Source organism: Fusarium redolens, assembly GCF_020744475.1.
Source record: "Fusarium redolens strain MPI-CAGE-AT-0023 chromosome Unknown BKA55scaffold_1, whole genome shotgun sequence".
NCBI lineage: Eukaryota > Fungi > Ascomycota > Sordariomycetes > Hypocreales > Nectriaceae > Fusarium > Fusarium redolens.
Genome location: NW_025763664.1, coordinates 2,497,086 through 2,521,799, shown reverse-complemented (window position 1 = coordinate 2,521,799; position 24,714 = coordinate 2,497,086). Strand labels below are relative to the sequence as shown.

Below are 24,714 nucleotides of genomic sequence, written 5' to 3'. Positions count from 1 at the left end.
AGAGGTTGCGGCTTAGGCATATCTAGGCCAAGAAACAGCGTTGAAGACTTGCAAAGCTAGCATCGAGATAGCTCCACTCTCAACGACCATGTCCCATGTTTAGATGCGTAAGATTTCTGATCTCAACTCCCGTCAGTACCTCAGGTCAGGATCAGGATACGAGTTGCCTATCCACAATGCACCACGATATGAGAGCTAACCCCCACGTGCTGTCACCATGTTACCTGGGCTCTCAAACCTTCATGTTGGTTATACAAGAAGCCAATTCAGACACGAAGGACTGGACTTTGTTCACCCTACAGATGCTTGTGTCTGATATGCGGCACAGACTGCCAACATACATACAAAATATTATTTCTGGTTCTACTCAAGAGACAAATAGCCGCCAGCGAACCGAGACGCAAGGAGACCCCTTGCATAGCAAGCATCTCATCACGATTGAATGCGCACAGGTGATGTGTTTCTTTATGTTCGTGTTGCCTCTCCATCCGGGGTTCCGGATGGGCCTGTCAACCCTTGATTAATTCTGAAACGAACACCCTTCTGCCAACGGGACGAGCCTAGCCGCCTCCATGGTAAATAAAAAGTACACATGAGTGTAACGTACGTGACCTTTATGCAAATACCCATGTACAGGCTCGGTTGATTCCGGTGTCAGGTCTTTAAACAATGATTATCGAAACTGTGGCCTGTGAGTCAAGACGTACTATATTTCTCGTCCTATGTTATTGTGTCCTTGCTCCCAGAATGGTTGTATGATCGCAAGTTTTCTGGTACCTTAATATCCCACACGCAATTGAACGTGTTGAGACTGTTCGATAGCAAAGCAATGGCTATCAATAGTCCTCAACGAAAGTTCTAACGCTCCATACAAGTATAAAACGCAAGTTTACTTCGACATTCATGCGGTAATGTTGAGATATTGAATAATGTATCTGGTCAAACACTGCATCACTCAGACGGCGTTTCCGGATTGTTAGATACTCATCTGTAACATACATCATGCACCACACTGTTCAATTGCATAAGGGATATTGTTTCAGATTCTCCCGATGACATCGTCTCTATAAATGCATTGGTATTATAGCATGGAAATGGCTCCGAGATATAGCCTCTTGGTATCTCAGTCACACGACAAGATCCCAACCAAAGTTGACGTCTTGCAAACAATAGTATCTTGAACACTAGTTTTGTGTCGTCCACGCTCCTGGAATACTCCTGTTTCATCTATGTACCAGTCATTTGGCACATATTCCATCAACAAGTTCCTTGTTCCCATCGCTATAAGCACAGCCGTCACCTAGTCCGTCGAATTTTCAGGAGGGAAAGATTGGTCGTTGATGTCATGGCGTCGATAAAGAGCTGGGTCCCCAGGGTTTCTCTTCCGGTAATTGTATCTCCCGAAGAATCTGGTGGAAGTGGCTTTGGTAATTCTTCTTGAATATGAAACCGATGGCGGCATCGGACTCAAAATACTCGTGCTGTCTAATGTTGTCGAGTCTCTGACTCTGAAGCACGTAATGATCGTAAATCGGGTGTTTTCGAGGCATGTAAAGGTGACCACACATCCTTTTCGCGTGTGTCTGTACGGATAAGCCGCTTTCTATGTGATCGCGGGTTCTGTTCGCTCGGCTGGTGTAGGGGGGATCTCCTTGTGCACATTGAGACTGAACCCTGAAGTCGACAACGTAAACCACATGAGTATGAAGGCGCCAAGTTGGAGTCTGTGTAGGCAAAGTGTCGAGCATTATCTGTGGCAGATTTTCACTTGTGACCTGTTGAGTAAAACCTGGTCGCTGAAGCGGGATGTTCCCCAGAGTATCGTGTTCGTCAAATGTCAAATACATGTCTTTTATGATCGATATTGTCGGTAAAATCAAGCCATCTTACTGTCTTGGGCTTGTTTCGCTTCTCAATCAGATATAGTCGTGTAGCCTTTCGAAAGAAATCATTCGGAGGGAGCCCAACCGCCTTTAGTAGAAAGGTTTGTGGTTTCAAATGAGGGTGAGGCGCATAGAAACTCGCTCGGTAAAGATTCGCAGGGTTGTATATGTAGTCACTCTTGAATTATGAGCATTTGGAGATCTTCATAAATAGCTGGAGGAGTTGAGCTTTTCTCCTCTACCGTAGGCAGCAACAGCGGATACAGGCAGGAGGTGTGCCCGAACTGATGCATTTCAAGAATGGAAGGCACACTGCATACAGCAGTGCCACTTGAATAGCTGCATATTCCTTCATCATTCTATTGTTACCAGCAAACAACAATAAGTAGGAAACCTCGCAATGCCCAAAGCATAATGACATCTTTATCACTATTCACCAGAAACTCCTTAGCAATAGGTAACTTGAATGGTACCTATTGAGAAGATTCTCCATACTTTTCTATCGCCTACATACCTTCCTATGGTCCAATTATTTCTAGTTGGTAGCAGAAGACTTTGATATCTTCCTTTCAGTTTGGTTGATGTAACACGTCGATAGAGGTCATTCGTCAGCGAGGCCACCTACGGATGGATATGTGCAGCTTATAGCCCCGAAGCAATCAGTAGTAACCAATTACCGAAGAGTAAGTGAAGAGGTACAAAAAGCATTGCTTTGTATTTTGCCAGTGACACGATCACTATTTTCCCGCACAAAATTGCGTAATGCAACAAGCCAGTACATCAGCTTTCAACAAACGAGCTCCACTGCGCTAAGGAGCTCAACGTGATGTCATTTGTAACGCAGCTGTCCCAAGCTCCATCCTCCGCCGTGAAACTCAATTGGCAAACCAAGAAGCAATTGACCACGCGTACCTCTCAGAAATAACATATACGCTTCACAAATATATCTGCAAAACCTTCAGCAATGTCCTTCCGAGCTCCTCTCCGACGTATCGCCCTCGCCAGGCCTGCTTTTGCTACACGGGGCTTCCACTCAACCCCTCGTGCTTTGGTCCGCATTGGCCAAGAGATTCCTGACCTTGACGTCCTTCTTGAGGACTCACCCGGTAACAAAGTCAATCTTGCTGAGGAGTTCAAGTCAGCCAATGGATACATCGTCGGCGTTCCTGCTGCCTTTTCCGGAACGTGCTCCAGCAAGCACATCCCCTCTTACATCAACCACCCCAAGCTCAAGCAGGCCGGTCAGGTCTTTGTTGTATCTGTCAATGATCCCTTTGTGTAAGTTCAACCACCATGAATCGTCTGATATAATAACAATATGGCATGTTTCTGACTGTGTATTACAGCATGAAGGCTTGGAGCGAGCAGCTCGACCCCGCTAAGCAGACCGGCGTGAGTCAACTTTTTAAACATAAAACCCCCCTGATTCAAGGTTCCGGTTTGTTCCTCTAACTTTTCTCAGATCCGATTCCTTGGTGACCCTACCGGTGAGTTCACTAAGGCTCTGGACCTTGGCTTCGAAGCGTATGCGGTCTTTGGTGGTATGCGAGGAAAGCGATATGCCCTCAAGGTAGAGGATGGCAAGGTCAGCAAGGCGTACGTCGAGCCTGACAACACTGGCAGCGCTGGTAAGTAATATACTAAGGTCCTTTATCATGTCCACATTGGCTAACATCATGTCTACTAGTCTCCATGGCAGAGCAAGTGCTCGACTAAATTAGCCTATCTATGTATATCTAGGTGCAGTGTCCTTTTGGTGTTATCTCAAACACCTTGAGAGCATCTTGTAATCCAAATATATCACTACAGTACTCATGTGGATTCGTTATCTCAGTCACCCAATTTCTTTTGACTTTGACACCTCCCCCATTTATCATCATGGCCTACTCATTCAACCATCTTGATCTTCACAAATATCAACCTCTCAACAAAAGCCTTCCTCGATCTTGACACATCGATTTAACATGACAAAAGGGGACAAGCTACCTTCGAAGCAGCCTTATTGTCAGTGTTTTGCTTCTGGGTACGATACTTTCCCGGTGGGATGGGCTTCCTGGTCAACGAGCCACGGCTTCAGACTCTTGTGACAATATCCTCATCGCTTCCACGACCATCATGCTGCCCAACTCTTCTAGAGCCACAGTTTTTCGAACTCACGTTTGGCGAGCAGAGTAAGTTGCTCAGTGTCAGTACCATGCCATTTCATGTGGTAGATGTATTGTCACAAGTTTACCCCCGCTAACCCATCACCCGTGCAAACCTTAGCTAATATGGAAACCTCACATCCACCTGTTTGGTCTGAACCTTTTGTCTCTGATTCAGATATATTGTGACGCAGGCCTGGTGGAAAAGCTGGTCGTTTCCAGTTGTCCAGTGATAGGAAGAGTGGCGGCATGGGAGGTGCAGAGTTTCAAGCGCAGTCTTGAAATATCACAGGTTGCAGCTGCAGGGTAAAGGTTAAAGGTCCTCCTGGGGCTGTGGCTGTGTAGGTGTTCTCACCTCTCATTTTCTTTTGGAGATCTTTGATATCACCTGCGAACTTCAAGAGGGCGTGTTATTACACAAGACTCTGTTGCGAATGACACATTTCTGGCTAAGATCATAGGATCCTATCGAAACCATTGCTGATGATACCTGTCCTGGGGGTTGGCGGTCATAACTCGGCATGAGTATTGAAACTCTCAGCAGTTGTGGCAATGAAGGATTCTACTCGCTCTTGCGTATCTGTTGAGTTAGCTTGCGTTGGTACTGTACCATTCGCAACATGCGTTGCCTTTGGTTTTAAGATCCAGATACTACTGCCAATAACATATTACGCATACAGTTCTAAATATTCAACAGCACTCTACAGTTCCAGGGTGGTTTCTCCGACGACAGTTGGAATCATCCATTGTCTTAATCACGACAACTGTTCTATTACAGTCCGTGTTGATACCATGTTCAAGGGAGGACAGGAGAGGCTTCCGGTGTGGTCTACCCTATACCTGCCACAAGACCAAACAGCATGCACTTGGGAATGCATTCTTAATAAAATAACCATCAGTCGACAAGACATATAATAATTATTATTATTTCCTGTATGAGGATTGTGGATCAAGTGAACGGGAATCATCATATCAACTCGGTCAAGTTTGTACAGTTCTTAAGTTCAGTAAAACTTTAACATGTCGCAAATATTGCCGTAGTCAACATGGAAAAACACCTTGCATAGAAAACATCATATCAACTACTTCACTAATACTATACATTACGGAAATAGCGACGTCGTTGATGTGGCGGCAACTTCTTGTTGTTCCCTCACTTGGTATACTAAAGACATATTGAACAGAAACGACTTTGGAGTGGACTGACCAATATCACATCACTATCACTAGACATATCATTCTTACCGGACAGGGAACGCTTGTCAATTCGATAGCCGAAAAGTTCCATCAAAACGGGGATACCTATGGCGGCACGTCCCTCAGATTGCAGCTTTTGAGACAAAGCAATGCCTTCCAAACAAGGACTCAACCGCCGTGGCCCGAGATGATGATCGCCGACTGGCCGTGTCTAAGCTTGGAACGGAGAGCGCTTTGAAGACTTTGATGAACGTAACAGCGGCGACGAATGAGAATCCATCGCAAGGGCTTGGGCTTGTCACCCCAAATGAGTTGAAACTAGACCAGGGCGAAAGAAAGGCTAATGAGGAGCTTGCAGAGGGGTCGGGACGCGTCTGGAACGCGATATCGTGAGCAACCTTGTTGAGTGGTGAATTTAGGCGCGCAACAAGGGTATTGGAGGAAATGTCAGAAATGATTAACTGCGAATCAAAGCTCGACAATGAATTAAAGATGCCCGGATATGTGACGGCCGCGTGTGACCCGGGCCTAGTTTCGAGATGATAAACCTAGATGTAGTCATAAGTGATACCGCTGGAGGTATGAATCATGTCAAGATAGTGACCAAAACTCAGGAGCTCAAATTACGGCTGAGGTGATAATCGGATATTGGAAGTGTGACTTGGGCGGCCGGCGGCCGCGAAGTGAGGAAACAAATAGCTTAGCCTTCATCCAAGACAGGGCTCCTTGAGCTACGGGATATCATCACTCGATCGAGTTGGGTTTCGTTGTTTACTGGATGCTGTAATCAGGTACAGTGGGATGCAAAAAGTATTCGCAGGTGTGCAGCTAGGCTTGATGCTTGGGAGCTAGTTAGGGGTAGCTTTCTAGGTCCTCAGTACCTTATATTACACCTATATCAGGCGGATAACTTAGTATCAGGTACCCAGGCTAAGCTTAGCTACTAACTAGAGAAGCATGGGCCTAACTGCACACCTGCGAATACGTTTTGCATCCCACTGTAGACCTTGCAAGTGGGCTGATAGTCACAACTATCAAGGCGTCACAGCTATTGCAGACTGATGTCGAGATACAAGGCGGACAGACCGGATCTAACCATACAGTCCATCAGGCTCTGTTACGTAGATGGATGCGCTGTTGCCCAAGACAGTCACTTCTCAAAAGGTATGTATTTGCGTAAAACATGGCTGTCGATATTGGGCTGTTATACATGCATGCAATCCTAGATCATGAGGCGGCTACATGCATTGATGTTGTGATATGGGATGATTGGGAAGTATTAAACCATGGCGCTGATGTTCCGGCACTCACACTCACATGTAGTAGAAGAACAATATGCGTCATGGCTCGCTAGGTATCGCTTATATCTGAATACCAAATCTGGTGTTGAATCCAATCGGAAGATTATCGATCCATGGTAACCAATTGATACTGAAGCCTCAGTTCTGTAACCTTGCATTGCTCTGCAAACGAAGAAGAGAAGGGAAAAGATGATGGATCTCTACCCAACCACACCACACCAACCCAAGCTACCTAGCCGCAGACCAAGCTGTGATAACTGGTCAACCAAGGCACATGCATCCGCACAGCAAAGACCAAGACATGGGGGGTTATTGGGAGACACACCACCACCACGCGGTTACGCCCCCACCATCCCAGCAGACGACGTGCGATCTCGAGACAAGTATGGAGGTATAGGCTATAGCTGAGGAGCAATATGACAGACAATGCACTGTAGTGAGTGAGTGAGTGCATTTCATTAATGCGATGCGATGCGGTGCGTGAGATCAAGCACAGCCGACAACGCACCAATGTTGTACCCCCATATCTGAGACTCTGACATGAAAATTGACTTCCTGTTCGGCAAAATACCGTTGCAACTTTGCGTCGTCGTCTCAGGATACGATGACATTACATCGGCCCCCGAAGCAAAAAGAGACACAATAGATGTCAATTGAAGGTACGCGCCGCGTCCGCGTGCAACGGGAACACAAAGAGTTCCTCTCGTCCACATGCGGAGCCTACGGCAGGACGTCCCGCATATTTCCCCCCATTGAGGTGCAACGACCGTGTTACCATTACCGTGATCCACAAGCCAAGGATCCACGGCCACTCACCGACTCCATAGCTCTTACGTACGAACGAACGAACTGCTGCAGCCAGTTTGAGACATTCAAGACTGCACCTAATGAGGTGAGCAGCTACAGGGCTTGACGACAGTGACGCGGGAAGAGAGGTTCAATGTACGGAGGTATCGTTGCTTTATTCTCAAATTCGAATAGAGAGCCCTCGTATTGTGATTGCGTCTTTTCTTGACCCAGGCCTCCACTCGTACAAGAGACGGATGGGTACTGTAGCACGTCCAAGGGATCCTGCACGTGGATCTTCGCGCTGTGGAGCTACACTCTCAAGCTCTTGACAGGCTACGAGCAGGCAAAAAGAAACACCTCCGATGAACGAGATCAAAGCCAAGTTCATAACTTCTACAATGAGGCTGGAAATGTATCTAATCCCACACAACCAGTGAGGAAGAGGTCCAGATCGCTGGATTCAGGCTGTGAGCGAGTGCCAATAATATCACACCGACTTTTGCCAATCGTTTACATCAATTCAAGGTTGCCATGATCTTCTCAGCCAGCTTCGTTTCACTGCATTGCATGCATGTGACCAAGAAGAGGCAAATTATTTCGTCACGTGTCTATAAGTTGGGGTTCAGATACTGTGACGCTGAGATGCTTCTGCTTAAACGCCTGAGCTTTGGAAAGAACCAGAACCAGAACCAGGTACCGAAGACCTGATGAAGCTGGAGATGTTTGAGGCCTGCCCACTGACATCAAAATGTACAGCCTTGTAACAGTGGGATATCGATAGCGTATCGATTTAAACGAGCCTGGGCACCAGCTAACTAACCAGCAGAATGCCTTACCTTAGCGACCGCTCTTCGTGAGTCAAAGCAGGCTATCTCTTTGTGAACTTGACAGAAGCTCATGAAGAAGCTTGCAGCTTTTGAGCAACACCTTGTGCCCCGTTATGCCGGCTGTCGGGATGTTAATAACTCGGGGCTAATTTTAGTCCAAGTCGGATTGCCAACTCATCCACACACCATCCAACCCGGACAATGATCGGCCGACAAGAAAGAGAGGGGTGAGAAACACGGTTTGTGTTTCGACCACGATTTCTGTCGTCACTCTGTGACAGCTCGCGACATCTTGTTTGTTACCCGGATGGGGAAGGAAATAAAACTTAGTAACATTATCCTAACGACAAAAAGATTTAAGTACATCTAGTATAGACTTTAGTAGGCCTTTAGATTCCTTTATTTTATCACCCTAGCTTAACGTCAGAAGTTTTCTTGCTCCCTGAGGCCTGGGAGCTGAAGTTGCGAGAAAGAAGAGGTAACCAAGTATTGGGATACAAGATCTAGAGAGGAGCGGTCTGGAAAAGAACGATAGAGATGATGTACTCGAGTGGGAAGACAAACGTTCATCCTCTATCCCACCATCTCCTCATTCCTCCAACAAAGCAAGTTTACCTGTGCCAATTCTCAATCGACCTCACAGCAGGGTTTGTTGAAGCATCAGATAAGAAGTTTGATTCTTGGGGTTTGACAACTCGGAACACCGGAATAGAGGTGGTCAATGCCGAAGACCAAAGAGCTTAACAGAGGCTGTGACGGTGATGCTATGGCAGCTGTCGGCAGTATAATATCGTCTGATTTGACGAGTTTCTTGAAAGTGCCAGTAAAATTAATTCATACTTGACTTTCCTGTTTGTAAATATCAGTCTCTCAATGGACTGAACAAGACGAATGTAAATATCTCGAGGCTCAAGGTTTGTTTTGGATTCACACCCCAATGACCCAGCCACCACATTGGACACCCCCACCTAAGTGGACCCCGCACAAACACAGACACCTCACCAGGGTTAAAAAGAGAGGAAGGTGCGCTCCTTGCGTCACAGTCTGTCTCCCAATTAAAACCTGACGCGGCTGGAGACCCACATTCGGAGCTGATTCATCCAGTCAAAGGAAGTTGTAAAAACAGACTGGATCCCGCCCCTCAAATCATCTCGTCGCATTTTCCCTCGTCCTCTCCTTCTTCACGGCCAATCAATCCTCCTGTTCTCGTCCACTCAACGAGCAATCAGAATCGTCCAAGGCCTCTCGAAACATTTGATTTGATTGACCTATGTCGCTACCTTTATTCTCTGGCCATTCACAATTCACAAGCACTTCTTCCCTTGATTGGATCATACACGCGCGCAAGACCAGCAATCGCTCCCGCCCGCGAACCACAGACAGTAAACGCTCTGTGCTTGCAAGCCCAGTCAAGTTCTGCTATTCGCTCAACGCCCGCCATATCACCCCAAAGGGCAACGCATAGCACGGCAGACTATTGCTACCAGCTTCAGCCCTATCAGCTAAGACCGACTAATAAACTGAACTGTTCTGGCATCCAGGGCTGCGCTTCAGTGTTATTACCACGGACAGCTTATTTCTATTGCTCATTCGGCCATAACAAGTCTCCCAAAGCTCAGCTTGTCACTTTCCAGCCCCCAAGCAATTTTTCAGCTCAGGGCCAAGGTCAAGACCGGGTTGGAAGTACTTTACCTCAAAAGCCTCATCATTGTGCGATAACAACCACCTACGACTTTACCAACCTTACCTCTTTATCTCAGGTATCAAGACATTGATTCTCCCACAAATCATTGCTCCCTTTGATTTCCTCCTCCCAGCCTCGTTCTCAGAAACGCACTCCCCTTGGGCGATCTTCGACGAAGCTAGCGCTGTGATCTCACCTGAAGACCCCCATACACGCGATCATCCTCTAGGCAGTATTGTCCAAGACGCGTCCGACTTGCACCGGAGACAGTCAACAACCCTGATCTTCTGACAAGATTTTTCCTGCCGAACTCGGATAGACTTGACTTTGCACTGCCTTGTCTCCCCTTTAATCCCTGTTGGCCTGTCAATTCACTTCCAAGCGCAAGCCCATACTTGCCGCGCGACAAGACGAGCCTTCACTCGCCCGAGACAACCCACCCACTCCAATTCAATTTAACCCACCTCGCTCCATCAGCAAATCAGCACTCTTTCGCACTTCGCTTCGCCTTTTCAACTTCACGACTTCGAGGCCTATCATCGTCAACAGCATCATAGTGACCATTTCCATTGGTCGCATTACCCGTCACCTGACACTTCTTGTCTGCGGATCTCGATTTTACCCCGGATTTGACTCTTGTCAACCGGCGTCGGAAACGAGGTTGTACGAGTAAGCCTTGAGCGCGCTCAGTATTCCATCAAACCGTGCACCCGCGTGTGCATCATATCCGTAACAAAAGGTACGTAGAACATCAGTTTCTATCACAATCGTCCAGGCATTTCCCCACCCTTTGGCATCGTTACCGTGTGCTTTATCATTGCACTTGTCCTCTACTTAACCCCATTGTAAAAAAAAGTGAGCGCGTCGTGTCGCGGTGATCATCAGATCGTGTCAGCGCTCCCTTGTTGCCATCATTTCACCCTCAAAACGCGTTTCCCCATCAAGTGTTTGCTTCAACGCGCATTTCATGCTGTCGCCTATAGCTTGTGGTGCAACGAGGATTTCCCTATCTTTTGGTGACCACTTACACCAAAACTGGAGACGAAGTTGGCAAACTTGTACCGCAACTTAGACTGACAACATTAATAGCCTGTCACCGCACCGGCGCCTTATTTGATCGGGACAATCCTAAACGTATGTATCACGTGTTTATTCTGTTTTATAATGCCTTGATCACCATTTCTGTCATTACACTCTGGAGTTTGATTCATCAGTGCCGACAACCGCCCACCATTATGATGGGCTTTTCTGCTGCGTTACCCGTTTTGCTCGTACCAAAGCGAGATGTGCCACTTTGGCGAAATTCCCATTCACTCCACCACATAAAGCATTGTCCCTTCTTCAATAAATCGAGGTAGTCCAGTGTCTACTTGGTCACACAAATGATGATGTTGAAAAACATGCATGCCCCCCTGCCTGTATCATTACACTTGACTTCACAAGCCTTGATATGCACGCCCGTCCATTCGAGTGTCTCATTCTTATGACCAGCCAATACCCCGCTTCAAGACCCTGTTGCGAGGCGCAGGGCCGCAGCTACTACCAGAATTTCGGGAGTGATTAGATCATGGCCGCCAACGCATGGAAGCCTATACCTTTGGAAGTTCAAACGGTGTTTCTGGACAAGGCAGCCTGGAAGTCCTTTTTATGTTGTCATGCGGCATGATGAACGGGCGTCAGTCTTGTTGAAGTATCTTGCCCAAGACTGTCAGCGACATCAGTGGCCACGCAGAACGCCAGAACAAAGAGCCGCATGCTCTACCCCCAGTATTTAAATCTGCCCAACGAAGGAAGTCTCCTACTTTGAGGCCTCGAGCATCAATTATCTTACAGTACTTGCTGCTCTGGGCCAAAGCTAGTGGGCTGGCCGAGTGGGAGATGTGGGCCCGTCCATTGCATATTCCGTCATGCATGAGACGCTGAGCTGCCAACGCATCAAGAGTGGCTTTACAAAGCCCATCAGCACCCTTTACCCTTCCCGCCCCCATTTTTCTACCGTCTCCTTTATCCTAGTTTAGCATATATACACCTCAGCTAACGCCTATGGTTGGACAGATCTCTTACAACAAGCAACTGACCAGACAGCACCGTCTCTGCCACCGCTGCTTGTCTTTTGTTTTATTTCCACCCTTGGATTCGACGATATTCATTCGCGTGGCTGTGTAAATAGTTTCATCAGCCACTCCAGGCAACATTGAGCCACAGCAGCACCAGCTCGTTTCGGCTTGCCAGCTCAACCACGCGTACCCAATTGCCTTAGTGCGCCTCATTCCAGAGTCTCTTCGTATTAGAGAGGGTTTCCAACACTCGAGCCCGACTGCTCCCAAACGAACATCGGTTTCTATCATTGTATAGTCGACGATTAGTTCCTACGATCACGCTTATTCACTCTCCGTTATCTTTCAAAGCTCTTATTGCAGCGACATCCGATAACGCGTCAAGTATTGAACAATTGTATTGGTCTTACACGCGATCAACGAATAGCAACGCGACGAGGACGTATTTCCTCGACACTTAGTGATCAGACTGGATTCTTAGTGGAGAATGGACTACAGTCAATATCAACAAGGACAAAATACACATCCCGGTTACGCGAACTCTGCTACTGCTAATAACATCGCTTCACCAACGAATACCATTCCCCAGCACACGGTACAATCCTCACCTGTCATCGCTTCTCAACAGCAACAAACTCAACCACAAGGACACAACATGTACGGACCACAATACGGAGTGGCACAGCAGGGGATGCACTATGCGATGCCCGGTATACAGGCGGCCGCGATGGCAGCGACCGCCGCTGCTTCTGGCACCAACTACGGTTATATGTCTTCAGATCCCAATATTCCTCAAAGTTCGCCTCGCATGGGTGCCAGTGCCAAAAAGGACGGACGGCAATCCCCTCGAATGAACAGCATGTCCCAAATACCCGGTCGTAGAATGAGCCAGGTTACGAGCCCCGGCGTTCCGACAGCGCCCATGATGAGCCATGGCGGTGCTCGACCAGGCGTTGCCCCATCTCAGATGCCCGCTCCCCAGATGCAACACCCACAATCCCCGGAAATGCCAGCCGCAAGTGGTGCTGAGGAGTCTCCGCTTTACGTGAACGCTAAGCAATTCCATCGCATACTCAAGCGTCGTGTTGCTCGACAGAAACTTGAGGAACAGCTTCGACTGACGTCAAAAGGACGCAAACCATATCTTCACGAGTCGCGCCATAATCATGCGATGCGCAGACCTCGCGGCCCTGGCGGACGTTTCCTCACTGCAGAAGAGGTAGCGGCAATGGACCGCGAAGGTGAAAAGAGTGCCGATGGCAAAGATAATTCTGCTGGGGAAAGCTCCGGCACTACGGGAACAAAGCGCAAGTCTGAAGCCGGCTCGGCCACCTCGAACAAGAAAGCTAAGACGGACACAGCCAGCCCCGGGGATGATGATGAGGATGAGGGTTGATATCGCGAATAAATATCTGTATCACCTTCTTTCTCCTTTTTCACCCTATCAGCGGTTTACGACGTCACGAAAGTACGATTGTTTCTTCTTTTCATCGCCACGCTGCCTGCAAGGGCCTGAATGGTTCCAAACACAGCGAGTATTTCTTTTCGATCGGATGAGAGTGTCTACAGTTATTTACGGGTTGATGATGATCTTGGCACCTTCGTTTACGTGTGACGACGGCTTGTACCGCCCAATCACAATCCGGCACAGCGTCTTTTCTTGACGGGTTTCATTTTAATACAGCACTTAACTGGCAACAGCATACCATCCCGATTTTGGACGGGTGTGACCTTGGGGATAACAGATGGACAGAATGGATGGACGATTCGCTACGATGGATACCCCGTTTCATTATGTTGTTCGATCTTTTCTCCTGTGTCTGCTGTCTCACTTCCTGGCGTACTGGGGCACACGCCAACATTGAACGAGTCCCTGGCAAACGTCGGTCTGGCTACCAACGATAAGCCATACTGCCACTGCGTTCATGGTTCAGGAGTGATTGATGCATCTCATGCACGTGAGAATGGACGACGAATGGGAAAATCGGATTCAAAAAAGAAAAAAGAAAGAGAACGTAGAGGGAACTGAGATGGACAAGATACTGTGTTTATTTTTCACTTATCAAGTGGCTTGGTGAACTCCTCACTGTTTAATGAGGTTCTCAGACGGGGTGTATAGGTTTAGAGTCATCGATGATGGTCCGGCGTTGGATCTGAAGTATAGGAGGATTGTGTTTAAGGATTAAAGCTTGTAAATGTTTTGTTTTAAATTTGATGACTCTTACGTGCCATAGCTACTATCGTGATATGTCCTCTTCCGATATTTGTGACCATCGTTCATCATTCACAAAGTTGACTACGTCACTCGATAAGCTGGCATGAATGAGTACCAGTTTTCAGAGCAAGAGATATAAACAATTGGATTTGTTGAACATAAAAGCATACACTCAGAAACTCAATATGAAAATGGAATGGTGTCAATCTGGCACCCTCAGTATAGATACATAATAGTGACAGTAAATGCCCAAATATCTTGTCCATCATGTCTCATATTCGTAACCATAATTCGTAATCGTGACAAGGCACAATGATACTTGAACATCATTGTCCGATGAGAAAGTGGAAACGCCTTCAGCCGTGATCGTTATACATGTGCGAAACCGAGTAAATCGTAATAAGGACCATGATACTCACTAAACACCACCCAAATCATCCCTCTCGACCTTGGATGCCGTTCTCTTACTCCAGAGCCATGTTATCATCCTCGTAAATAATGTACCACTACTTCGTCTCACCCTAGCCGCTGCGATTGAGATATTGTCCGGGACGTCTGTGATTTCTCGAGGTCGGCTGCGGACTTGGGCCATAAGACGAACAGGTGCGCTGCCAATGGCACCAAGTTTGCGCAGTAGGACACCAAACGAACGTGTTTGGAGGAAGGTAACGAGAAGCATGAAGGGGACACAGACGAGGATCATTGTCAGAGGGAAACGCCAGTCAGTTGCGGGGACTGTGAAGACCGTCATACCGAAGACAGACTGGTTGTTGTTAGTGAAGGCTTGTAAGTAAAAGGCTTTGCTAACGTACCGTGACAAAAGTGAGTGGCAAGAAGATCATGCTGATCATTGTGAGGACTCTGATGTTGTCGCCTTGTTCAATAGCTCTCCGGCTTTCCTTGATGGAGCTTCCACTGAAGAGCTGATCTCGCAAGTTCTCGATCTCCTTACGGGTTCGTTCATTGCGCTTGAGGACCTCTGTAAGCTCTTGGACAACTTTGTCAAGCTCACGGCGCAGTTTAGCCATATGGTCGCGATAGGCAATCCCATCAGGCGAATCAGCGGCGTGATGTGGCCATAGAATTGGGTGGGTGCCAGCCCAGAAGCTGTCGGTGAATGTATCGATGTATGCCGCGATCATTGACTTGATGCCTGTGTTCACAACAGCGAGGGTATTGTACGCCCAGAAGTACCTTCGAATGTAGGTGAAGTGCTTATCTTCAAATAAAAGCTTGTCTCTGAGTTTAGGGTCAAACATGAATTCGGTCTGGAGATGATTAGCATGACGCTGAGATATAAGGGGCTTTATGAACGTACAGGAGGAGTGATGAGCTTGGTAACTCGCTCATGGAGGATCAGATTTCGCTTCGTTGCATCACGATACTCGGAGACGAGTAAGTCCAGAAATGCATATGGCCCATTGACATATTTCTTCTCCTGAAACTCTGGACCACGGACAGTATGAGAGTTATCAGGAAAGCTCTGGATAGCAAGCAACTGCCATGGACCGAATGTATTGAATAGAACACCTTCTCGAGCACGCTCTCTTCTCGAACGCATAGGAGGAGCCTTCTGAGAGTCTCCACCGAGTGACAGAGCCAATACAGAGCCGCACTCAGCAATATCGATATGATCTCCAAGACGACTTTCTGAAGGTCTTTTATCGAAACGCTGCCAAGGAGCCGGTTCAAGAGGGGGACTAACAACTGTGTAGTACTTGAAGACAAAAAAGAAAGACTTCTGACGGACGTTGGGTGTAGGAGGGCTTGGTGGCACTGACAGTCCGGTTGTGAGCGGGACCGGCGATGATGGAGCAACGACGGGTGAGTGAGAAGTTGCTTGAGAGCGAGGCCTCTCGTACGCTCTAGTCATGAAGGCATGAGTACGGCCACGGTTGGGCTCGTCAGAGAGGAGGTGAGTGAGCAGCTCATTCATGTCAAAGTGTGGAGACATGGTCAAGTGAAGTGCTGCAAGGATGAGAGGTGTAGGTTCTTGAATGATGCTACACAATGTTAGCCCAACCCAAGTGAGAGGTCTTATGGAATGGAAGACGTACGTAATTCGACCTACAGACGTGCCGCTTTGGTTGACAACCCTGATTGTTTCCCATATCGTAGGAGCATCGACGTTATCAGCCGAAATCTCATAGGGGCCTTCACCCGTGTACTTGACGTCTGACTGCCCATCTCCATCTCCGTCAGCGCTGAGTTTGGTGAGTTTACAGTTATGGCCAACCTCGTACACTTCAAATGTGGACTGACTGTACTGTTCTCTCTCATACGCCGCAAGAACACGAAACGGCACATCTATATCAATCTCGGAACGTCGCTTCATGATATCGTCAAGGAGAGATGACATTTCAGGAGTGAAATCTTCGCTGTTGAGATGCTGGAGGAGTTGACCATCGGACAAGTCTGCCTGGTCGAGATGATTCCTGACAACATTATGGGGATAGTCCTCAACCTTTCGCGTTGTGGTAGTAGCTGTGGTGTTGTCCAGGAGAGGAATAAAAGAAACATCTTCGTCCTGCGTAAAGACAACGCGATGACTGCCACTTGGTGAACCCGTAAAATGTTGAGGCTCAGCAGATAAAGATGGTGTTTCTTTTGTGCTGTCCAGAGTTGCAGCCCTCCCTCTCCTGAATATAGGAGACAAAGAGCCCTCTGTTGCGAATGTTGGGCCAGTTGAAGCTCTCAAGGGTGGTGTAAAGGCGCCGTAAGGCTCAGGCATAGAGATGCTGCTACGAGCATGGCTCTCTGCCGTGTCTCGTCTATGAGCGATGAGGCCATCTTGAAGGTTTGTCAAAGCGCGTAGATATTGTTCGCGAAAGAGGTCGGTTGCTCTGACAAGATCATCTAGAGCTTGGGAGGAAGTGTTTGTGGTCATTGATGAGATTCACGTCACTTGGCTTGACAATGGAAATATTCACATAATATTCTAATACTATAAAAGTCTCTGTCAAAAGAGGAGATGGAGGTGGAAGGTCGAGGAGTATTTCTATAGTTTCAAACTCGAGCCTGATTTCAAGTCATCGGCGGACCCCGATGAATGTTGCGGCTGAGTCCTGCTCGGTCAACATCCATGGTAAGAGGAAAAGGTAGGGCAAACGAAGATCCCTGAACGAAGCAAGATAAGCTATGTCAAGCTTCTAGCGTGCCAAGTGACGCGGGCACTAACTATGACTTCGAGGACCAACAGGTGTTCGTCCACATGTCACGCATTCCAAGTCACTGGCATATGAGGCAAGCTGCAGCTCTCAACCCTGTCTCAAGGGTAACCTAACTAATAGCCTGAATAAATTACAGCTTGTTTATGGGTGACATCCTTCTCCAGATGCCTCTTCATGTGAATCTCAATACTATGATTGCCATACGCGTCCGTTGCAGCTTCTACCATTGTACACCAACGGATAACTTCCCATCTCATCCATGTGCACATGTGTACGCTATTGCTTCATGATAGGGCTGTCAAGAGCTGTAAGCCTCATTATTCCAAACCCTTACTAAAACACAAATCTTGATTTGAAATGGAGTGAGAGACCGGCCGGGGAATGGAGAATTAGTTCCCTAGGACTTTGACAACAAGGCTGTACTCAAAAAAGGCGTTTGGTCGATCACCAACTCAACTCAACGTTCGCTTGAATACGGCCTCTAGCGGTTGTCAACGGAACGCCATGATGGCGGCGCTGCGGAATTGGATATAAGGCATCTGCTTACTCTACAAAATTACCTGTAGCTCACACTCTATCTCCAACATTGTACGTCATGCAACCATCTTCTCTCACAAACCGGGCGACCCTGAACGCGGATGGCTGAGAGGGTGTACTATATCGCGGGGGTTAGAGTTTCACAGCATCCACGTGCCGAAATTTATCGTCAGAACTTTAGATTATCGCTGATCAACATAGTGTTGAGCAAATGCAATTACGTTTGTCATGTGCCATTGACCAGTCGACGACTACTGCAATGCATGCACTGCTTCCTACTACTGCACCTGTTTATTTGAGCCTCACTATAATGGCCGAAATACAACTGACAGCTGCATGTCTTGCAACAATAGGGTTTAGTTCATACTCCTACATGTCCAACCGATAGCCTCATGTGTCTTATCGACTACCTTAGCTCTATACCCAACCCACCCGCCTGATATCATTCCCTTTCATGTCTTCATAACTCTATAAACAAATAAGCCCCAGCCGGCATATTAAAACCTCTTCGTAGCAATGTCCAATGCCTCGTTCGCATCGCAGCCAAATCACACGCAAATCCCCTCACTTGGAGTGCTTAAGATGCGACACTCACAGGCTTGGCAGCTGGTGCGGCGGGCTTCTCGGCACTGTCAACCTCCATGGCATCACCATCACCGTCAGCCTCAGCCTCGCCCTCGCCTTCTTCCTCCTCCTCAAGCTCCTCCTCACTCTCGCCCTCGATGTCGACACTTCCGTCGTCGGACAGCTCTTCCTCATCCTGAACATTCTCTCCTTCGTTCTCCACGCCAGCCATCTCTGAATCTTCTCCGTTGCTGGCCTTGGCCTTGGAGCTAGCCTCAGCCTCATCAGCTTCAGCGGCCTCCTCCTCCTCGGCCTCTTCAGCACCGTATTCGTCGCCGTCGGCGACAAGATCAGCCTCGGGTTGCTCAGGGGGTACTCAGCGGGAGCAGATGCCTCGGAATCCCTAGAGTTGTGTTAGCTTAGACACCGTTATGGTTTGCTGATTTTTTACTTACCATTTGATGGCAAATCGAGTCACTCGGGGCTTCTCAGCCAAAACATTGCGCTTCACACGCTCAATGATGGGCTTAGCGGGGGGCTCAGCGTTAAGTTCCTCCGAATCATATTCGTTGTTGACGTAGTAACCGACGCGAATGAACTCGCGTCCATCGTAGGCGCAGGTCAGGAGAATAACAGTGACACCGAGAATCTCAGCATCGGGAATGCGCGCGGTTTTGGGGGCATCGGCCTCGAAAACGAACTTGTTGACACCAACGGGGATGGGACCGACGAGAAGGGAGTCGAGTTCTTGGTCGTACTGGTCACTGAGAAGTGTTAGAAGAAGCGGTGTAAGGAGGGGCCTCAATCAAGCTGTTACATACCTGGTAGCGGATCCAACGTAAGTGAGCTTCCACTCAAGATCTGTTCTATATTAGCGCTGTGGTTTTTTCTGCAAGAGAACAAAGCTGCACAAACCCTTTTCCAGCGGCTCGAGGCATTCGAAAGTAATCTCAAACTCGTACTTGTCGGTGAACTTGGCTGGGTTGTTCAGGACATTAACGCCCAAAAGCGAAACGACAGACATTTTGATGAAGATTTGAGAATGTGAACTGGATAGGTCGTAGTCAGGAGCACACTACAGTGGCAAAGATTGAGGGTTTAAAAGGGTAGGGTGAAAAAGAACGAGAGCACAAGTGTCTGGTTCTTTCAGAGGCGTGAACGTTGATGTGGGGAGAGCAAGATGCAAAAGAAGGGAAGAAGAGAGGAATAGAAAGTGGGTGGATGTAGTCGTAGTAGTAGTTGTTTGTGAAGAGCGCCGTACTAGTCTTAATAGCAGTATGCGAGCATGGGTAAAAGAAAACAAGAGCGGATCGATTTCTGGTTGCGACGGGAGATGACTTGCCCTGGGCGTCAGGTCCAAAATGTGAGGAGCGACAGTGGGACGCGTTAGCGGTCATAACCGCGTAGAGAGGTTGCGTTGGGGACGCGACCTCCCTGAGTGGAGTTCGAGGAACTCATCTAGGTCATGTGATCTTAGCAATTATTGTTAGATGGCATGCATTATCCAAAGGCCAACGGGCCGTGATTCATGATATCTTTTCTTTTGGGTATTTCTAGTGTTATGACCCTTATAGAGAGCCACAGTTTGTATGCGCAAGGTAGTCTGCCAATTTATCTGAGAATACACTCATACATAGGTAGTTCTATCCATTGTTATTATTCTCATCCATTTCTTAAAAACCTGCATTACAAGCCTGTTCATATTTCTAGTGACCCACCAAAGTGCGGCTCTAGTATACCTAGTTCGTTCACCGCCTTTGACATTCTAGGCCTAACCTGGGTTCTGCCGCAACTGCTTTGTTCAAGATTACTGTTCTTTGTTGGAGCTATCAGACTTTGAGGCGCTCGACCAAAACCATCCACGCGCAGCTCGACACACGACCATTTCCCCGACCCGGCTCGATTCCACACCTGTCTTTGTTTCGCTGTCTTTGATTTTCTCAGTGGGCACTGAATTCAGTCGCATATCATCCGGAGCCAGCTGGCGCAGCTCCTGGAGCTTGCCTCGTTCGCGACAGATTCTACCCGTTCGTCTCGTATCATCAAGGATTGAATCACCTTCGACCGGGCCCATCGCACCCCTTCAATCGAGATACCCGTGACTCTATCGAGTAGCGGCCCCTTGCGTATTCTCAATTCTGATTCCCCGATTGCCGTTCGCGACTTGAACATTGTCATTCTGGTTTCACTGGCCTTCGCCGACGCGCCTATTGAAATCGCTTCCTTCGCGATCGAGACTTGGCAACACAACCCGTTTCTAAAAATCGCAGGATGGCTTCCGAAGGTGCTTCATGGGGAGGAGAGGATACTAGCGCGCCGGGTGATCAAGTTCAGCATAGCGAGGAACAAGTTGATAACTATGCTCAAGACTCTCTTGCCTCTGGTGACGCTGATACAGCAGATAATGGTACAGAAGATGATGGGGGAGAATATGATCCAGAGTCAGTCACCATCGGCACACCTGCGCCGGTTGCTGAACAGTCTGCCGCCACTGCTCAACGTCAACCGTCTAAGCCCAAGATGTCAGGGGGCTTTATTGTTGAAGCATCCGATGACGAGGACGAGGATGAAGATGAGGCTGACCAGCCTGCCAATACTGCTCCTCAATCGGAAGAAGTGCCATCACTACCCCATCCTGGCCGTTCCACTGCATCTGATGAACCCGCTCAGCCAGCTCCAACCCATACTCCTGTCCCTCCTGCTGTTCCTTCCAATGTGACTCCAGCTTTGGCTGGCCTCGATCCTGTTGCTCTCCTCGAGGCTCGTGTTAAAGAGGATCCTCGTGGGGATATGGATGCTTGGCTTAACTTGATCGCCGACCATAGACGCTCCAGCCGACTTGATCAGGCTCGAAGTACCTATAATCGTTTTCTCGAAATATTTCCACAAGCTGTGAGTGAACTTCATCCCTTCCAGTGATATGTATTAACAACATCCATCAGGCTGACGTCTGGGTCGAATGGATCGAGATGGAGCTTGGCCTTGACAACTTCGTCGATGCTGAACAGCTTTTTGGAAGGTGCCTGATGACTGTACCCAATGTCAAGTTGTGGACAGTCTATCTCAACTATATTCGCCGTCGCAATGACCTCAACAATGATCCTTCGGGTCAGGCTCGCCGGACTATTACTCAGTCCTATGAGTTTGTCATCGACAACATCGGCGTGGACCGAGACTCCGGCAATATCTGGCAAGATTATGTCCAGTTCGTCAAAAACGGCCCTGGTCAAATCGGTGGTACAGGATGGCAGGACCAGCAAAAGATGGACCAATTGCGCAAGGTATACCAACGCGCTATTGCCGTGCCCATGTTGACCGTCAACAACATCTGGAAAGAGTATGACCAATTCGAGATGGGACTGAATAAGATGACTGTACGTTTTACCCCTTGGCCTACAACAACATAAAAACTAACATTAACAGGGACGCAAATTCATTCAAGAGCGCTCGCCAGGCTACATGTCAGCCAAGAGCGCCAATATTGCTTTGGACAACATCACCCGGCACCTCAGACGCACCAATCTTCCCAGGTTACCGCCAGCCCCAGGCTTTGATGGGGACCAGGAATTCAGAGACCAGGTCGAACTGTGGAAGAAGTGGATTGCTTGGGAGAAAGAAGATCCCCTTGTCTTGAAAACCGACGAGCCCAAAACATACAACCAACGGGTACTCTATGTCTACAAGCAAGCGTTGATGGCACTCCGTTTCTGGCCCGAGATCTGGGTTGATGCGGCTGAGTGGTGTTTCCAAAACGACATCCGGGAAAATGACAAAGAATTGGGCACAGAATTGCTGCTTGAAGGTATTCGAGCAAACCGCGAAAGTGTTTTGCTTGCTTTGAAACACGCAGACCACATTGAAGTCAACTATCCTGGCAAAGAGGTCGACAAGGCTGAGTTTGCCCTGGCTGTTCGAAAGCCATATGATGATGTTCTTGAAACATTGTACGAAATGGGCGACAAAGTTAAAGAGCGGGAGAAGTTGGAGGTCTCCACATTGAGACAGGCCGCCGCACAAGATCTGGTTCAAGCTTCCATCGAACATAATGATGACGACGACGAGGAAGACAGCAAGCCTAAGCGTTCGCCCACGGAAGAACGCATTCTTGCAATCCAGAGAGGATACGCTGCTGAAACACAACTTCTGTCCCGTACTATTTCCTATGTCTGGATCGCTCTCGCAAGAGCCATGCGCCGCATTCAAGGCAAAGGCAATCAGTCAGAAGGTGGTTTGCGCAAAGTCTTTACTGATGCACGCCAGAAGGGACGACTCACAAGCGATGTTTACGTAGCCGTCGCCCTTCTTGAGTCTGTTGTCTACAAGGATCCTGTAGGCGCCAAGATCTTCGAAAGAGGCGCCCGTCTGTTCCCCAACGATGAGATGTTCATGATAGAATACTTGAAGTATCTTCATTCCAAGGACGACACGACTAGTAGGTTCAAAATATCTAACGAGGCAACGTTTGAAGTTAACCACTTTTAGATGCGCGAGCCGTGTTCGAGACTTGTGTCACCCGACTGGTCTCCAAACCAGAGACTCTAGCAAAGGCAAAGCCGCTTTACGCCTATTTCCACAAGTACGAATCGCAATATGGCGAGCTATCGCAAATCTCCAAGCTGGAGGACCGGATGGCAGAACTCTTCCCTGAGGATCCCAAACTTAAGTATTTTGTTGCCAGGTTTTCATCTGACAAGTTTGACCCAGTTGCTGCCCCTATTATCATTTCAAAGGCGGTGCAAATGAGGCCAAAGCAAGCCATGCCCACTATGGTCGAGCAGCCTATCTCACTGCGAAACAGCCCCATGCCAGCGCGACAAGAACAGAGTCCCCGTCCTCAGTATGTTCGGGCAACTGCTTCTCCAAAGCGGCCTCTTGCTGTAGACGATGACGAGCTTAACCCTCCCAAACGACTTGCTCGAGGAGTGTCACCTCTCAAAGGTGCAGCGGGCCGCCGCCTTGATCAACAGCGCCGAAACCAAGCATCAGCGTTACACAGAGATATCACTTTCCTTCTTAACATCCTTCCCCCGTCTCAAAGTTTTGACGCACAGCGTGTTAACCCCACGGCCATGGTCTCGATTCTCCGGGACGTCCAACTTCCTGATGCCGCCACGTTGAAAGCTACAGGTGGTGGCCAGGCACGCTTTGGTAATCCCTCCCACACTAGACAACCTTCGGGTGAGTTCGGCAGCAGACCGCTGAGCCCATACGGAAGAGTGGCGTCTGCGGCCAGCGGGTATAGGAACTCGCCGTTGCGGCCGGAGAGTGGAAATACCTACCAAGCCAATCCCTATCCTCCTCCAGACCCGAGCGGCCAACTACCCGCGTGGCCGCAGGTACCTGGTGGCTACGGCGCACCGGCACCAGGTCAGTTTGGAGGATATCGATTTCAATGAGAAATCACTTAAGACGATGCCAATGATCGACGACAAAGGATCTTGGGCTGTAAACAACATGATCTAATAATACCGGTGAAAAGGGGTTTTTGGATGACGTTGAGGGCCGCGCTGGGATTGTCTTTGCCTCGCGCGTTATGCATGGTATGGCGTTTGGGGGAATCGGACATCAGAAGTGGTGGGTGTCATTGATATTTCGTTTGTTGAGAGGATGAGATGTAGCAAGATTATCTGCTTGCTCAATTGGTATCAAACAACTTCAACAAACTTTTTATAATCGACTCGAGTCCTGGAATGTGTATTTGCTTTGTGATTTGTGGTCTTTGCACCGTTTGTCGAGTTTTTAGCCGTAGACGCCTGCCAGGTGAGAGATGATACCACAGCGGATTGCCACATAGGCCAAATGCAGTGTCTTTAATTCCGTTTGCTGCATGTTTATGAACACTACCGCCACAATACTTTGTTATTCGACAATAAGCACAATGTTTCGTCTAAATAGTTGGCTGTGGCTTTGACCCAAGTCGTTGGACTATCCAAACACTCAACTGACACTCAACCCTGTTTACCAAACGAAAGTCTTTACAAGCTTGTAGCAGGTTTAGATACATTCAAAAATGGCCAATCGTATTGCTAGATAACATTTGGCATGTATTGATATATGCTTGACACATATCGTTGTCTGTGGTAACACTCGTAGCTAATTTCCATCACTTCATTGCCAGTGCCCAGTTGCTTCCTCAATTCCTCAATGCATCACCGGATCCATAATCTGCCAGTGTTGTTGCAGTGGCTGCCCTAATTCCTCAGTGTAGTTGCTGCCTGATTCTTCGGGCGGGTTGTTGATGTCTTTTCTCTGTGCACATCCTAAACTCCTCTTTCTCTCTCTCTCTCTCTCCTTGTGCACCTCCTCACCTCAGCACCTACACTCCCTCATCCTAAACTCCCCCTAA

General features: G+C 48.2%; 7 protein-coding genes across 7 annotated transcripts; 3 read left to right on the top strand and 4 right to left on the bottom strand.

The window, feature by feature from the left end:
• Positions 1-1,046: 1,046 nt before the first annotated feature.
• BKA55DRAFT_22654 (uncharacterized protein) lies at positions 1,047-1,984 on the bottom strand. The gene has a single exon (XM_046185259.1). It carries the CDS (start codon positions 1,845-1,847, stop codon positions 1,344-1,346), a length of 504 nt encoding a protein of 167 aa, XP_046056542.1. The 5' UTR covers positions 1,848-1,984; the 3' UTR covers positions 1,047-1,343.
• Positions 1,985-2,626: 642 nt separating this feature from the next.
• Positions 2,627-3,763, top strand: BKA55DRAFT_22656 (Redoxin). Its single transcript, XM_046185260.1, has 4 exons — positions 2,627-3,161; positions 3,230-3,275; positions 3,346-3,511; positions 3,571-3,763. The coding sequence occupies exons 1-4, from the start codon at positions 2,848-2,850 to the stop codon at positions 3,597-3,599; spliced, it is 555 nt and encodes a 184-aa protein (XP_046056541.1). The 5' UTR covers positions 2,627-2,847; the 3' UTR covers positions 3,600-3,763.
• A 2,993-nt stretch (positions 3,764-6,756) lies between these two features.
• BKA55DRAFT_22652 (uncharacterized protein) lies at positions 6,757-7,365 on the bottom strand. Its single transcript, XM_046185258.1, has 2 exons — positions 7,034-7,365; positions 6,757-6,956 (listed from the first exon to the last, which is right to left on the bottom strand). Exons 1-2 carry the CDS (start codon positions 7,236-7,238, stop codon positions 6,835-6,837), a joined length of 327 nt encoding a protein of 108 aa, XP_046056540.1. The 5' UTR covers positions 7,239-7,365; the 3' UTR covers positions 6,757-6,834.
• Positions 7,366-12,369: 5,004 nt separating this feature from the next.
• On the top strand, positions 12,370-13,278 carry BKA55DRAFT_532405 (CCAAT-binding transcription factor (CBF-B/NF-YA) subunit B-domain-containing protein; the record flags this gene model as incomplete). Its single annotated transcript, XM_046189334.1, has 1 exon — positions 12,370-13,278. The coding sequence occupies one exon, from the start codon at positions 12,370-12,372 to the stop codon at positions 13,276-13,278; it is 909 nt and encodes a 302-aa protein (XP_046056539.1).
• A 1,237-nt stretch (positions 13,279-14,515) lies between these two features.
• On the bottom strand, positions 14,516-16,984 carry BKA55DRAFT_682849 (cora-like Mg2+ transporter protein-domain-containing protein; the record flags this gene model as incomplete). The annotated part of the gene is made up of 4 exons (XM_046198414.1): positions 14,516-14,860; positions 14,910-15,365; positions 15,416-16,100; positions 16,155-16,984. The coding sequence occupies 4 exons, from the start codon at positions 16,982-16,984 to the stop codon at positions 14,516-14,518; spliced, it is 2,316 nt and encodes a 771-aa protein (XP_046056538.1).
• Positions 16,985-18,819: 1,835 nt separating this feature from the next.
• BKA55DRAFT_588390 (the histone deposition protein Asf1) lies at positions 18,820-19,392 on the bottom strand (the record flags this gene model as incomplete). Its single annotated transcript, XM_046194779.1, has 3 exons — positions 18,820-19,132; positions 19,190-19,229; positions 19,284-19,392. The coding sequence occupies 3 exons, from the start codon at positions 19,390-19,392 to the stop codon at positions 18,820-18,822; spliced, it is 462 nt and encodes a 153-aa protein (XP_046056537.1).
• Positions 19,393-20,555: 1,163 nt separating this feature from the next.
• BKA55DRAFT_22433 (uncharacterized protein) lies at positions 20,556-23,986 on the top strand. Its single transcript, XM_046185253.1, has 4 exons — positions 20,556-21,260; positions 21,311-21,742; positions 21,792-22,800; positions 22,851-23,986. Exons 1-4 carry the CDS (start codon positions 20,640-20,642, stop codon positions 23,762-23,764), a joined length of 2,976 nt encoding a protein of 991 aa, XP_046056536.1. The 5' UTR covers positions 20,556-20,639; the 3' UTR covers positions 23,765-23,986.
• Positions 23,987-24,714: the final 728 nt, after the last annotated feature.